Source organism: Heterodontus francisci, chromosome 3 (genome assembly GCF_036365525.1).
Source record: "Heterodontus francisci isolate sHetFra1 chromosome 3, sHetFra1.hap1, whole genome shotgun sequence".
Classification (NCBI taxonomy): Eukaryota; Metazoa; Chordata; class Chondrichthyes; order Heterodontiformes; family Heterodontidae; genus Heterodontus; species Heterodontus francisci.
In genome coordinates, this window is record NC_090373.1 from 72,202,739 (window position 1) to 72,216,903 (window position 14,165).

The 14,165-nt window shown below is 48.1% G+C and overlaps 1 protein-coding gene across 1 annotated transcript in view; it reads right to left on the reverse strand.

Annotated features, from left to right (window-relative positions):
* Positions 1–1,412: 1,412 nt before the first annotated feature.
* The window catches only part of LOC137367107 (mucin-22-like), a 43,460-nt gene continuing 30,707 nt past the window's right edge, over positions 1,413–14,165 (reverse strand). The window contains exons 20-23 of the mRNA XM_068028544.1: positions 10,683–11,048; positions 7,301–7,828; positions 5,263–5,506; positions 1,413–1,645 (exon numbers count right to left, since the gene is read on the reverse strand). Of these exons, the coding sequence (XP_067884645.1) occupies positions 1,413–1,645; positions 5,263–5,506; positions 7,301–7,828; positions 10,683–11,048 (1,371 nt within the window). The remainder of the gene's footprint in view (positions 1,646–5,262; positions 5,507–7,300; positions 7,829–10,682; positions 11,049–14,165) is intronic.

Sequence of the window (14,165 nt, forward strand, 5' to 3'; positions counted from 1 at the left end):
GATTATTTGGTCCATCAAGCTTTTGCTGGTACAAAAACAAGAAATGCTGGATTTACTCAGCAGGTCTGGCAGCATCTGTGGAAAGAGAAGCAGAGTTAACGTTTCGGGTCAGTGACGCTTTTGCTGGTGTTTTTCTTCACGTGCACCATGGTCCTACACTTCCCTCTGCTATGCAATCTAAATATTGGATGGTATAATGACAGAGGATGAGGGAAAATGGGACATAATAGCCTACCACTGGATTCCTGTCGCTGACCTGGGTATTGCAAACATTCCTCCAGGAAAAATTCATAGCCTGAATCCTGACCGCTCTGCTGTACTTAAATGAAGATGATGAATGAGCCAAGTGAAATTGGACAATTTTCTTAGCTCCCAGCTGAAGCACCAGTTACCCCAGGTCCCAACGGATGATGGGTGACAGTACATGCTGGGACAATATTGGGATTGCCTATTGGAAGGACAGGGTGGATAGAGATCACCTCTTCCTTTTCTCTGCCCTGTCACAGGAGTAAAGGATGTGTAAATTAAATCCGAGCCTCTTGGCGGAATTGTTACAAAAATATTTGGGGACCTTCAATCCATTTTCATGCTGGCTGCTCCTCCTTATTGTAATGCAAGGCCCTGAATTTTGTTGCCTACCAGTGCCAAACTCCCTCCCTATGAGTGACAACAGTTGTGCCTTATATCTTTAATGCTTTCCAACATACGAAAATAGGTCAGTCAATGGAGGGTCGGTGTAATGGGCAGAAGTCATACCTTGACCCAGTATCAGCAGTGAAGCCACCCCAGAGGGAACTCCAGCCCATTTAGTTTAATCTCATTTTCCTGTGTATACTTCTTCACTTTAATATTCCTCGTGTTCAAACAATGATCTAATTCTCCTGCAAATGTTTTTATGCACTTTCCGTTAACAACAGTTTGTGGCAGTGAATTCCACATTCTAGTTATGTCTTGTGCAATGACATTTCTCTAACCTCCACTTTAATTCTTTTTGTGATTATTCTTAAAACTGAAGCCTCTGGTTATTATGTAAACAATTAGTGAAAACAATATTAATCATAATATAATGCTTCATAATCTTGAAGACTTTTCAGATTACTGCTTAAAATTTCAGCGCCATATAAAATTGCCTGATGATCTCAAGTCTGTCCTCATAATATTGGTAAATGTACCTCTCCAATTGTTTTTGGACCCTTTCTATAATGAGATACCCACAAGTATTGTTGGAATCTTCTCAGGGGTTCCTAATAGTCCACTATAACTTCAGCATTAGTTAAATGAAAACTACGTTTGTGTGTCAATTCCGCTGAATTTACAGCAGCCAACAGACAGAACTCCTGAGGAAATTTTGCCGTATACTATCATACACAAACAATATATTAGATGCCCTACATTGCAACAGTGACTACATTTCAAAAGAATTTCTTCAGCTGTAAAGCTTTGGGATGACCTGAATGAACAGTGAATGGACAAAAACACCAAGTGGTCTGATTCTCAGAGGTGAGGTTCCCAGTGGTGTGATTCTCATTGGTGAGATTCTCATTGCTGCGATTCTCAATGGTGAGATTCCCAGTGGTGTGATTCCCAATGGTGAGATCCCCAGTGGTGTGATTCCCAATGGTGAGATTGTCAGTGGTCTGATTCTCTGTGCGTGATTCCCAGTGGTGTGATTCCCAAAGGTGAGATCCCCAGTGGTGTGATTCCCAATGGTGAGATTGTCAGTGGTCTGATTCTCTGTGCGTGATTCTCAGTGGTGTGGTTCTCCGTGGTGAGAATCTCTGTGGTGTGATTCTCAGTGGTGTGATTGTCGGTGGTGTGATTCTCGGTGGTGTGATTCTCAGTGGTGTGATTCTCAGTGGTGTGATTCCCAGTGGTGAGATTCCCAGTGGTGAGATTCTCAGTGGTGAGATTCTCAGTGGTGTGATTCCCAGTGGTGTGATTCCCAGAGGTGTGATTCCCAGAGGTGTGATTCCCAGAGGTGAGATTCTCAGAGGTGAGATTCTCAGAGGTGAGATTCTCAGTGGTGTAATTCCCAGTGGTGTGATTCCCAGTGGTGTGATTCCCAGTGGTGTGATTCCCAATGGTGAGATTCTCAGTAGTGAGATTCTCAGTGGTGTGATTGCCAGTGCTGAGATTCTCAGTGGTGTGATTGCCAGTACTGAGATTCCCAGTGGTGAGATTCCCAGTGGTGAGATTCCCAGTGGTGAGATTCTCAGTGGTGAGATTCTCAGTGGTGAGATTCTCTGTGGTGAGATTCTCAGTGGTGTGGTTGCCAGTGCTGAGATTCTCAGTGGTGTGATTCTCAGTGGTGTGATTGCCAGTACTGAGATTCTCAGTGGTGTGATTCCCAGTAGTGAGATTCTCAATGGTGAGATTCTCAGTGGTGAGATTCTAGGTGGTGAGATTCTCAGTGGTATGATTCTCAGTGGTGTGATTCCCAGTGGTGTGATTGCCAGTGCTGAGATTCTCAGTGGTGTGATTCCCAGCGGTGAGATTCTCAGTGGTGAGATTCTCAGTGGTGAGATTCTCAGTGGTGTCATTCTCAGTGGTGTGATTCCCAGTGGTGAGATTCTCAGTGGTTTGATTCTCAGTGGTGTGATTCCCAGCAGTGAGATTCTCCGTGGTGTGATTCCAGTGGTGAGATTCTCAGTGGTGTGGTTCTCAGTGGTGAGATTCTCAGTGTTGTAATTCTCAGAGGTGTGGTTCTCAGTGGTGAGATTCTCAGTGTTGTGGTTCTCAGTGGTGAGATTCTCAGTGGTGAGATTCTCAGTGGTTTGATTCTCAGTGGTTTGATTGCCAGTACTGAGATTCCCAGCGGTGAGATTCCCAGCGATGAGATTCCCAGCGGTGAGATTCTCAGTGGTGTGATTCTCAGTGGTGTGATTCTCAGTGGTGTGATTCTCAGTGGTGTGAATCCCAGCGGTGAGATTCTCAGTGCTTTGATTCTCAGTGGTGTGATTCCCAGCGGTGAGATTCTCAGTGTTGTGATTCCCAGCGGTGTGATTCCCAGTGGTGGGATTCCCAGTGGTGTGATTCTCAGTGTTGTGATTCTCAGTGGTGAGCTTCTCAGTGGTGGGATTCTCAGTGGTGTTATTCACAGCAGAGTGATTCTCAGTGGTGTGATTCTCAGTGGTGTGATTCCCAGTGGTGAGATTCCCAGTGGTGAGATTCCCAATGGTGAGATTTTCAGTGGTGAGATTTTCAGTGGTGTTATTCTCAGTGGTGTTATTCCCAGTGGTGTTATTCCCAGTGGTGTTATTCCCAGTGGTGAGATTCTCAGTGGTGAGATTCTCAGTGGTGAGATTCCCAGTGGTGAGAATCCCAGTGGTGAGATTCCCAGTGGTGAGATTCCCAGTGGTGTGATTCCCAGTGGTGGTATTATCAGTGGTGTGATTCCCAGTGGTTTGATTCCCAGTGGTGTGATTCCCAGTGGTGTGATTCTCAGTGATCTGATTCTCAGTGGTGTGATTCCCAGTGGTGTGATCCTCAGTGGTGAGATCCTCAGTGGTGTGAATCCCAGTTATCCGATCCTCAGTGGTGAGATCCTCAGTGGTGAGATCCTCAGTGGTGAGATCCTCAGTGGTGTGATTCCCAGTGGTGTGATTCCCAGTGGTGTGATTCCCAGTGGTGTGAGTCGCAGTGACCTGATTCTCAGTGTTGCGATTCTCAGTGGTCTGATTCTCAGTGGTGAGGTTCTCAATGGTGTGATTCTCAATGGTGTGATTCTCAGTGGTGTGATTCTCAGTGGTGTGAATCTCAGTGGTGAGATTCTCAGTGGTGTGAATCTCAGTGTTCTGAATCTCAGTGGTGAGATTCTCAGTGGTGTGAATCTCAGTGGTCTGAATCTCAGTAGTGAGATTCTCAGTGCTGTGAATCACAGTGCTGTGAATCTCAGTGGTGTGATTCCCAGCGGTGAGATTCTCAGTGGTGTGATGCCCAGTGGTGTGATGCCCAGTGGTGTGATGCCCAGTGGTGTGATGCCCAGCGGTGAGATTCTCAGCGGTGAGATTCTCAGCGGTGAGATTCTCAGCGGTGACATTCCCAGTGGTGAGATTCCCAGTGGTGAGATTCCCAGTGGTGTTATTCGCAGTGGTGTGATTCGCAGTGGTGAGATTCTCAGTGGTGTGATTCCCAGTGGTGGTATTATCAGTGGTGGTATTATCAGTGGTGGTATTATCAGTGGTGTGATTCCCAGTGGTGTGATTCCCAGTGGTGTGATTCCCAGTGGTGTGATTCCCAGTGGTGTGAATCCCAGTTATCTGATTCTCAGTGGTGAGATCCTCAGTGGTGAGATCCTCAGTGGTGTGATGCCCAGTGGTGTGATTCCCAGTGGTGTGATTTCAAGTGGTGTTATTCCCAGTGGTGTGATTCCCAGTGGTGGTATTATCAGTGGTGGTATTATCAGTGGTGTGATTCCCAGTGGTGTGATTCCCAGTGGTGTGATTCCCAGTGGTGAGATTCCCAGTTATCTGATTCTCAGTGGTGAGATCCTCAGTGGTGAGATTCTCAGTGGTGAGATTCGCAGTGATCTGATTGTCAGTGTTGCGATTCGCAGTGGTCTGATTCTCAGTGGTGAGTTTTTCAATGGTGTGATTCTCAGTGGTGTGATTGCCAGTACTGAGATTCCCAGTGGTGAGATTCCCAGTGGTGAGATTCCCAGTGGTGAGATTCTCAGTGGTGAGATTCTCAGTGGTGAGATTCTCTGTGGTGAGATTCTCAGTGGTGTGGTTGCCAGTGCTGAGATTCTCAGTGGTGTGATTCTCAGTGGTGTGATTGCCAGTACTGAGATTCTCAGTGGTGTGATTCCCAGTAGTGAGATTCTCAATGGTGAGATTCTCAGTGGTGAGATTCTAGGTGGTGAGATTCTCAGTGGTATGATTCTCAGTGGTGTGATTCCCAGTGGTGTGATTGCCAGTGCTGAGATTCTCAGTGGTGTGATTCCCAGCGGTGAGATTCTCAGTGGTGAGATTCTCAGTGGTGAGATTCTCAGTGGTGTCATTCTCAGTGGTGTGATTCCCAGTGGTGAGATTCTCAGTGGTTTGATTCTCAGTGGTGTGATTCCCAGCAGTGAGATTCTCCGTGGTGTGATTCCAGTGGTGAGATTCTCAGTGGTGTGGTTCTCAGTGGTGAGATTCTCAGTGTTGTAATTCTCAGAGGTGTGGTTCTCAGTGGTGAGATTCTCAGTGTTGTGGTTCTCAGTGGTGAGATTCTCAGTGGTGAGATTCTCAGTGGTTTGATTCTCAGTGGTTTGATTGCCAGTACTGAGATTCCCAGCGGTGAGATTCCCAGCGATGAGATTCCCAGCGGTGAGATTCTCAGTGGTGTGATTCTCAGTGGTGTGATTCTCAGTGGTGTGAATCCCAGCGGTGAGATTCTCAGTGCTTTGATTCTCAGTGGTGTGATTCCCAGCGGTGAGATTCTCAGTGTTGTGATTCCCAGCGGTGTGATTCCCAGTGGTGGGATTCCCAGTGGTGTGATTCTCAGTGTTGTGATTCTCAGTGGTGAGCTTCTCAGTGGTGGGATTCTCAGTGGTGTTATTCACAGCAGAGTGATTCTCAGTGGTGTGATTCTCAGTGGTGTGATTCCCAGTGGTGAGATTCCCAGTGGTGAGATTCCCAATGGTGAGATTTTCAGTGGTGAGATTTTCAGTGGTGTTATTCTCAGTGGTGTTATTCCCAGTGGTGTTATTCCCAGTGGTGTTATTCCCAGTGGTGAGATTCTCAGTGGTGAGATTCTCAGTGGTGAGATTCCCAGTGGTGAGAATCCCAGTGGTGAGATTCCCAGTGGTGAGATTCCCAGTGGTGTGATTCCCAGTGGTGGTATTATCAGTGGTGTGATTCCCAGTGGTTTGATTCCCAGTGGTGTGATTCCCAGTGGTGTGATTCTCAGTGATCTGATTCTCAGTGGTGTGATTCCCAGTGGTGTGATCCTCAGTGGTGAGATCCTCAGTGGTGTGAATCCCAGTTATCCGATCCTCAGTGGTGAGATCCTCAGTGGTGAGATCCTCAGTGGTGAGATCCTCAGTGGTGTGATTCCCAGTGGTGTGATTCCCAGTGGTGTGATTCCCAGTGGTGTGAGTCGCAGTGACCTGATTCTCAGTGTTGCGATTCTCAGTGGTCTGATTCTCAGTGGTGAGGTTCTCAATGGTGTGATTCTCAATGGTGTGATTCTCAGTGGTGTGATTCTCAGTGGTGTGAATCTCAGTGGTGAGATTCTCAGTGGTGTGAATCTCAGTGTTCTGAATCTCAGTGGTGAGATTCTCAGTGGTGTGAATCTCAGTGGTCTGAATCTCAGTAGTGAGATTCTCAGTGCTGTGAATCACAGTGCTGTGAATCTCAGTGGTGTGATTCCCAGCGGTGAGATTCTCAGTGGTGTGATGCCCAGTGGTGTGATGCCCAGTGGTGTGATGCCCAGTGGTGTGATGCCCAGCGGTGAGATTCTCAGCGGTGAGATTCTCAGCGGTGAGATTCTCAGCGGTGACATTCCCAGTGGTGAGATTCCCAGTGGTGAGATTCCCAGTGGTGTTATTCGCAGTGGTGTGATTCGCAGTGGTGAGATTCTCAGTGGTGTGATTCCCAGTGGTGGTATTATCAGTGGTGGTATTATCAGTGGTGGTATTATCAGTGGTGTGATTCCCAGTGGTGTGATTCCCAGTGGTGTGATTCCCAGTGGTGTGATTCCCAGTGGTGTGAATCCCAGTTATCTGATTCTCAGTGGTGAGATCCTCAGTGGTGAGATCCTCAGTGGTGTGATGCCCAGTGGTGTGATTCCCAGTGGTGTGATTCCCAGTGGTGTTATTCCCAGTGGTGTGATTCCCAGTGGTGGTATTATCAGTGGTGGTATTATCAGTGGTGTGATTCCCAGTGGTGTGATTCCCAGTGGTGTGATTCCCAGTGGTGAGATTCCCAGTTATCTGATTCTCAGTGGTGAGATCCTCAGTGGTGAGATTCTCAGTGGTGAGATTCGCAGTGATCTGATTCTCAGTGTTGCGATTCGCAGTGGTCTGATTCTCAGTGGTGAGTTTTTCAATGGTGTGATTCTCAGTGGTGTGAATCTCTGGTGAGATTCTCAGTGGTGAGATTCTCAGTGGTTTGATTCTCAGTGGTGTGATGCCCATCGGTGAGATTCTCAGTGGTGAGATTCTCAGAGGTGAGATTCTCAGTGGTGTAATTCCCAGTGGTGTGATTCCCAGTGGTGTGATTCCCAGTGGTGTGATTCCCAATGGTGAGATTCTCAGTAGTGAGATTCTCAGTGGTGTGATTGCCAGTGCTGAGATTCTCAGTGGTGTGATTGCCAGTACTGAGATTCCCAGTGGTGAGATTCCCAGTGGTGAGATTCCCAGTGGTGTGATTCTCAGTGGTGTGATTCCCAGCAGTGAGATTCTCCGTGGTGTGATTCCAGTGGTGAGATTCTCAGTGGTGTGGTTCTCAGTGGTGAGATTCTCAGTGTTGTAATTCTCAGAGGTGTGGTTCTCAGTGGTGAGATTCTCAGTGTTGTGGTTCTCAGTGGTGAGATTCTCAGTGGTGAGATTCTCAGTGGTTTGATTCTCAGTGGTTTGATTGCCAGTACTGAGATTCCCAGCGGTGAGATTCCCAGCGATGAGATTCCCAGCGGTGAGATTCTCAGTGGTGTGATTCTCAGTGGTGTGATTCTCAGTGGTGTGATTCTCAGTGGTGTGAATCCCAGCGGTGAGATTCTCAGTGCTTTGATTCTCAGTGGTGTGATTCCCAGCGGTGAGATTCTCAGTGTTGTGATTCCCAGCGGTGTGATTCCCAGTGGTGGGATTCCCAGTGGTGTGATTCTCAGTGTTGTGATTCTCAGTGGTGAGCTTCTCAGTGGTGGGATTCTCAGTGGTGTTATTCACAGCAGAGTGATTCTCAGTGGTGTGATTCTCAGTGGTGTGATTCCCAGTGGTGAGATTCCCAGTGGTGAGATTCCCAATGGTGAGATTTTCAGTGGTGAGATTTTCAGTGGTGTTATTCTCAGTGGTGTTATTCCCAGTGGTGTTATTCCCAGTGGTGTTATTCCCAGTGGTGAGATTCTCAGTGGTGAGATTCTCAGTGGTGAGATTCCCAGTGGTGAGAATCCCAGTGGTGAGATTCCCAGTGGTGAGATTCCCAGTGGTGTGATTCCCAGTGGTGGTATTATCAGTGGTGTGATTCCCAGTGGTTTGATTCCCAGTGGTGTGATTCCCAGTGGTGTGATTCTCAGTGATCTGATTCTCAGTGGTGTGATTCCCAGTGGTGTGATCCTCAGTGGTGAGATCCTCAGTGGTGTGAATCCCAGTTATCCGATCCTCAGTGGTGAGATCCTCAGTGGTGAGATCCTCAGTGGTGAGATCCTCAGTGGTGTGATTCCCAGTGGTGTGATTCCCAGTGGTGTGATTCCCAGTGGTGTGAGTCGCAGTGACCTGATTCTCAGTGTTGCGATTCTCAGTGGTCTGATTCTCAGTGGTGAGGTTCTCAATGGTGTGATTCTCAATGGTGTGATTCTCAGTGGTGTGATTCTCAGTGGTGTGAATCTCAGTGGTGAGATTCTCAGTGGTGTGAATCTCAGTGTTCTGAATCTCAGTGGTGAGATTCTCAGTGGTGTGAATCTCAGTGGTCTGAATCTCAGTAGTGAGATTCTCAGTGCTGTGAATCACAGTGCTGTGAATCTCAGTGGTGTGATTCCCAGCGGTGAGATTCTCAGTGGTGTGATGCCCAGTGGTGTGATGCCCAGTGGTGTGATGCCCAGTGGTGTGATGCCCAGCGGTGAGATTCTCAGCGGTGAGATTCTCAGCGGTGAGATTCTCAGCGGTGACATTCCCAGTGGTGAGATTCCCAGTGGTGAGATTCCCAGTGGTGTTATTCGCAGTGGTGTGATTCGCAGTGGTGAGATTCTCAGTGGTGTGATTCCCAGTGGTGGTATTATCAGTGGTGGTATTATCAGTGGTGGTATTATCAGTGGTGTGATTCCCAGTGGTGTGATTCCCAGTGGTGTGATTCCCAGTGGTGTGATTCCCAGTGGTGTGAATCCCAGTTATCTGATTCGCAGTGGTGAGATCCTCAGTGGTGAGATCCTCAGTGGTGTGATGCCCAGTGGTGTGATTCCCAGTGGTGTGATTTCCAGTGGTGTTATTCCCAGTGGTGTGATTCCCAGTGGTGGTATTATCAGTGGTGGTATTATCAGTGGTGTGATTCCCAGTGGTGTGATTCCCAGTGGTGTGATTCCCAGTGGTGAGATTCCCAGTTATCTGATTCTCAGTGGTGAGATCCTCAGTGGTGAGATTCTCAGTGGTGAGATTCGCAGTGATCTGATTGTCAGTGTTGCGATTCGCAGTGGTCTGATTCTCAGTGGTGAGTTTTTCAATGGTGTGATTCTCAGTGGTGTGAATCTCTGGTGAGATTCTCAGTGGTGAGATTCTCAGTGGTTTGATTCTCAGTGGTGTGATGCCCATCGGTGAGATTCTCAGTGGTGAGATTCTCAGAGGTGAGATTCTCAGTGGTGTAATTCCCAGTGGTGTGATTCCCAGTGGTGTGATTCCCAGTGGTGTGATTCCCAATGGTGAGATTCTCAGTAGTGAGATTCTCAGTGGTGTGATTGCCAGTGCTGAGATTCTCAGTGGTGTGATTGCCAGTACTGAGATTCCCAGTGGTGAGATTCCCAGTGGTGAGATTCCCAGTGGTGAGATTCTCAGTGGTGAGATTCTCAGTGGTGAGATTCTCTGTGGTGAGATTCTCTGTGGTGTGGTTGCCAGTGCTGAGATTCTCAGTGGTGTGATTCTCAGTGGTGTGATTGCCAGTACTGAGATTCTCAGTGGTGTGATTCCCAGTAGTGAGATTCTCAATGGTGAGATTCTCAGTGGTGAGATTCTAGGTGGTGAGATTCTCAGTGGTATGATTCTCAGTGGTGTGATTCCCAGTGGTGTGATTGCCAGTGCTGAGATTCTCAGTGGTGTGATTCTCAGTGGTGTGATTCCCAGTGGTGAGATTCCCAGTGGTGAGATTCCCAATGGTGAGATTTTCAGTGGTGAGATTTTCAGTGGTGTTATTCTCAGTGGTGTTATTCCCAGTGGTGTTATTCCCAGTGGTGTTATTCCCAGTGGTGAGATTCTCAGTGGTGAGATTCCCAGTGGTGAGAATCCCAGTGGTGAGATTCCCAGTGGTGAGATTCCCAGTGGTGTGATTCCCAGTGGTGGTATTATCAGTGGTGTGATTCCCAGTGGTTTGATTCCCAGTGGTGTGATTCCCAGTGGTGTGATTCTCAGTGATCTGATTCTCAGTGGTGTGATTCCCAGTGGTGTGATCCTCAGTGGTGAGATCCTCAGTGGTGTGAATCCCAGTTATCTGATCCTCAGTGGTGAGATCCTCAGTGGTGAGATCCTCAGTGGTGAGATCCTCAGTGGTGTGATTCCCAGTGGTGTGATTCCCAGTGGTGTGATTCCCAGTGGTGTGAGTCGCAGTGACCTGATTCTCAGTGTTGCGATTCTCAGTGGTCTGATTCTCAGTGGTGAGGTTCTCAATGGTGTGATTCTCAATGGTGTGATTCTCAGTGGTGTGATTCTCAGTGGTGTGAATCTCAGTGGTGAGATTCTCAGTGGTGTGAATCTCAGTGTTCTGAATCTCAGTGGTGAGATTCTCAGTGGTGTGAATCTCAGTGGTCTGAATCTCAGTAGTGAGATTCTCAGTGCTGTGAATCACAGTGCTGTGAATCTCAGTGGTGTGATTCCCAGCGGTGAGATTCTCAGTGGTGTGATGCCCAGTGGTGTGATGCCCAGTGGTGTGATGCCCAGTGGTGTGATGCCCAGCGGTGAGATTCTCAGCGGTGAGATTCTCAGCGGTGAGATTCTCAACGGTGACATTCCCAGTGGTGAGATTCCCAGTGGTGAGATTCCCAGAGGTGTTATTCGCAGTGGTGTGATTCGCAGTGGTGAGATTCTCAGTGGTGTGATTCCCAGTGGTGGTATTATCAGTGGTGGTATTATCAGTGGTGGTATTATCAGTGGTGTGATTCCCAGTGGTGTGATTCCCAGTGGTGTGATTCCCAGTGGTGTGAATCCCAGTTATCTGATTCTCAGTGGTGAGATCCTCAGTGGTGAGATCCTCAGTGGTGTGATGCCCAGTGGTGTGATTCCCAGTGGTGTGATTCCCAGTGGTGTTATTCCCAGTGGTGTGATTCCCAGTGGTGGTATTATCAGTGGTGGTATTATCAGTGGTGTGATTCCCAGTGGTGTGATTCCCAGTGGTGTGATTCCCAGTGGTGAGATTCCCAGTTATATGATTCTCAGTGGTGAGATTCTCAGTGGTGAGATTCGCAGTGATCTGATTCTCAGTGTTGCGATTCGCAGTGGTCTGATTCTCAGTGGTGAGTTTTTCAATGGTGTGATTCTCAGTGGTGTGAATCTCTGGTGAGATTCTCAGTGGTGAGATTCTCAGTGGTTTGATTCTCAGTGGTGTGATGCCCATCGGTGAGATTCTCAGTGGTGAGATTCTCAGAGGTGAGATTCTCAGTGGTGTAATTCCCAGAGGTGTGATTCCCAGTGGTGTGATTCCCAGTGGTGTGATTCCCAATGGTGAGATTCTCAGTAGTGAGATTCTCAGTGGTGTGATTGCCAGTGCTGAGATTCTCAGTGGTGTGATTGCCAGTACTGAGATTCCCAGTGGTGAGATTCCCAGTGGTGAGATTCTCAGTGGTGAGATTCTCAGTGGTGAGATTCTCAGTGGTGAGATTCTCTGTGGTGAGATTCTCAGTGGTGTGGTTGCCAGTGCTGAGATTCTCAGTGGTGTGATTCTCAGTGGTGTGATTGCCAGTACTGAGACTCTCAGTGGTGTGATTCCCAGTAGTGAGATTCTCAATGGTGAGATTCTCAGTGGTGAGATTCTAGGTGGTGAGATTCTCAGTGGTATGATTCTCAGTGGTGTGATTCCCAGTGGTGTGATTGCCAGTGCTGAGATTCTCAGTGGTGTGATTCCCAGCGGTGAGATTCTCAGTGGTGAGATTCTCAGTGGTGAGATTCTCAGTGGTGTCATTCTCAGTGGTGTGATTCCCAGTGGTGAGATTCTCAGTGGTTTGATTCTCAGTGGTGTGATTCCCAGCAGTGAGATTCTCCGTGGTGTGATTCCAGTGGTGAGATTCTCAGTGGTGTGGTTCTCAGTGGTGAGATTCTCAGTGTTGTAATTCTCAGAGGTGTGGTTCTCAGTGGTGAGATTCTCAGTGTTGTGGTTCTCAGTGGTGAGATTCTCAGTGGTGAGATTCTCAGTGGTTTGATTCTCAGTGGTTTGATTGCCAGTACTGAGATTCCCAGCGGTGAGATTCCCAGCGATGAGATTCCCAGCGGTGAGATTCTCAGTGCTGTGATTCTCAGTGGTGTGATTCTCAGTGGTGTGATTCTCAGTGGTGTGATTCTCAGTGGTGTGAATCCCAGCGGTGAGATTCTCAGTGCTTTGATTCTCAGTGGTGTGATTCCCAGCGGTGAGATTCTCAGTGTTGTGATTCCCAGCGGTGTGATTCCCAGTGGTGGGATTCCCAGTGGTGTGATTCTCAGTGTTGTGATTCTCAGTGGTGAGCTTCTCAGTGGTGGGATTCTCAGTGGTGTTATTCACAGCAGAGTGATTCTCAGTGGTGTGATTCTCAGTGGTGTGATTCTCAGTGGTGTGATTCCCAGTGGTGAGATTCCCAGTGGTGAGATTCCCAATGGTGAGATTTTCAGTGGTGAGATTTTCAGTGGTGTTATTCTCAGTGGTGTTATTCCCAGTGGTGTTATTCCCAGTGGTGTTATTCCCAGTGGTGAGATTCTCAGTGGTGAGATTCCCAGTGGTGAGATTCCCAGTGGTGAGATTCCCAGTGGTGTGATTCCCAGTGGTGGTATTATCAGTGGTGTGATTCCCAGTGGTTTGATTCCCAGTGGTGTGATTCCCAGTGGTGTGATTCTCAGTGATCTGATTCTCAGTGGTGTGATTCCCAGTGGTGTGATCCTCAGTGGTGAGATCCTCAGTGGTGTGAATCCCAGTTATCTGATCCTCAGTGGTGAGATCCTCAGTGGTGAGATCCTCAGTGGTGAGATCCTCAGTGGTGTGATTCCCAGTGGTGTGATTCCCAGTGGTGTGATTCCCAGTGGTGTGAGTCGCAGTGACCTGATTCTCAGTGTTGCGATTCTCAGTGGTCTGATTCTCAGTGGTGAGGTTCTCAATGGTGTGATTCTCAATGGTGTGATTCTCAGTGGTGTGATTCTCAGTGGTGTGAATCTCAGTGGTGAGATTCTCAGTGGTGTGAATCTCAGTGTTCTGAATCTCAGTGGTGAGATTCTCAGTGGTGTGAATCTCAGTGGTCTGAATCTCAGTAGTGAGATTCTCAGTGCTGTGAATCACAGTGCTGTGAATCTCAGTGGTGTGATTCCCAGCGGTGAGATTCTCAGTGGTGTGATGCCCAGTGGTGTGATGCCCAGTGGTGTGATGCCCAGCGGTGAGATTCTCAGCGGTGAGATTCTCAGCGGTGAGATTCTCAGCGGTGACATTCCCAGTGGTGAGATTCCCAGTGGTGAGATTCCCAGTGGTGTTATTCGCAGTGGTGTGATTCGCAGTGGTGAGATTCTCAGTGGTGTGATTCCCAGTGGTGGTATTATCAGTGGTGGTATTATCAGTGGTGGTATTATCAGTGGTGTGATTCCCAGTGGTGTGATTCCCAGTGGTGTGATTCCCAGTGGTGTGATTCCCAGTGGTGTGAATCCCAGTTATCTGATTCTCAGTGGTGAGATCCTCAGTGGTGAGATCCTCAGTGGTGTGATGCCCAGTGGTGTGATTCCCAGTGGTGTGATTCCCAGTGGTGTTATTCCCAGTGGTGTGATTCCCAGTGGTGGTATTATCAGTGGTGGTATTATCAGTGGTGTGATTCCCAGTGGTGTGATTCCCAGTGGTGTGATTCCCAGTGGTGAGATTCCCAGTTATCTGATTCTCAGTGGTGAGATCCTCAGTGGTGAGATTCTCAGTGGTGAGATTCGCAGTGATCTGATTCTCAGTGTTGCGATTCGCAGTGGTCTGATTCTCAGTGGTGAGTTTTTCAATGGTGTGATTCTCAGTGGTGTGAATCTCTGGTGAGATTCTCAGTGGTGAGATTCTCAGTGGTTTGATTCTCAGTGGTGTGATGCCCATCGGTGAGATTCTCAGTGGTGTGATTCCCAGCGGTGA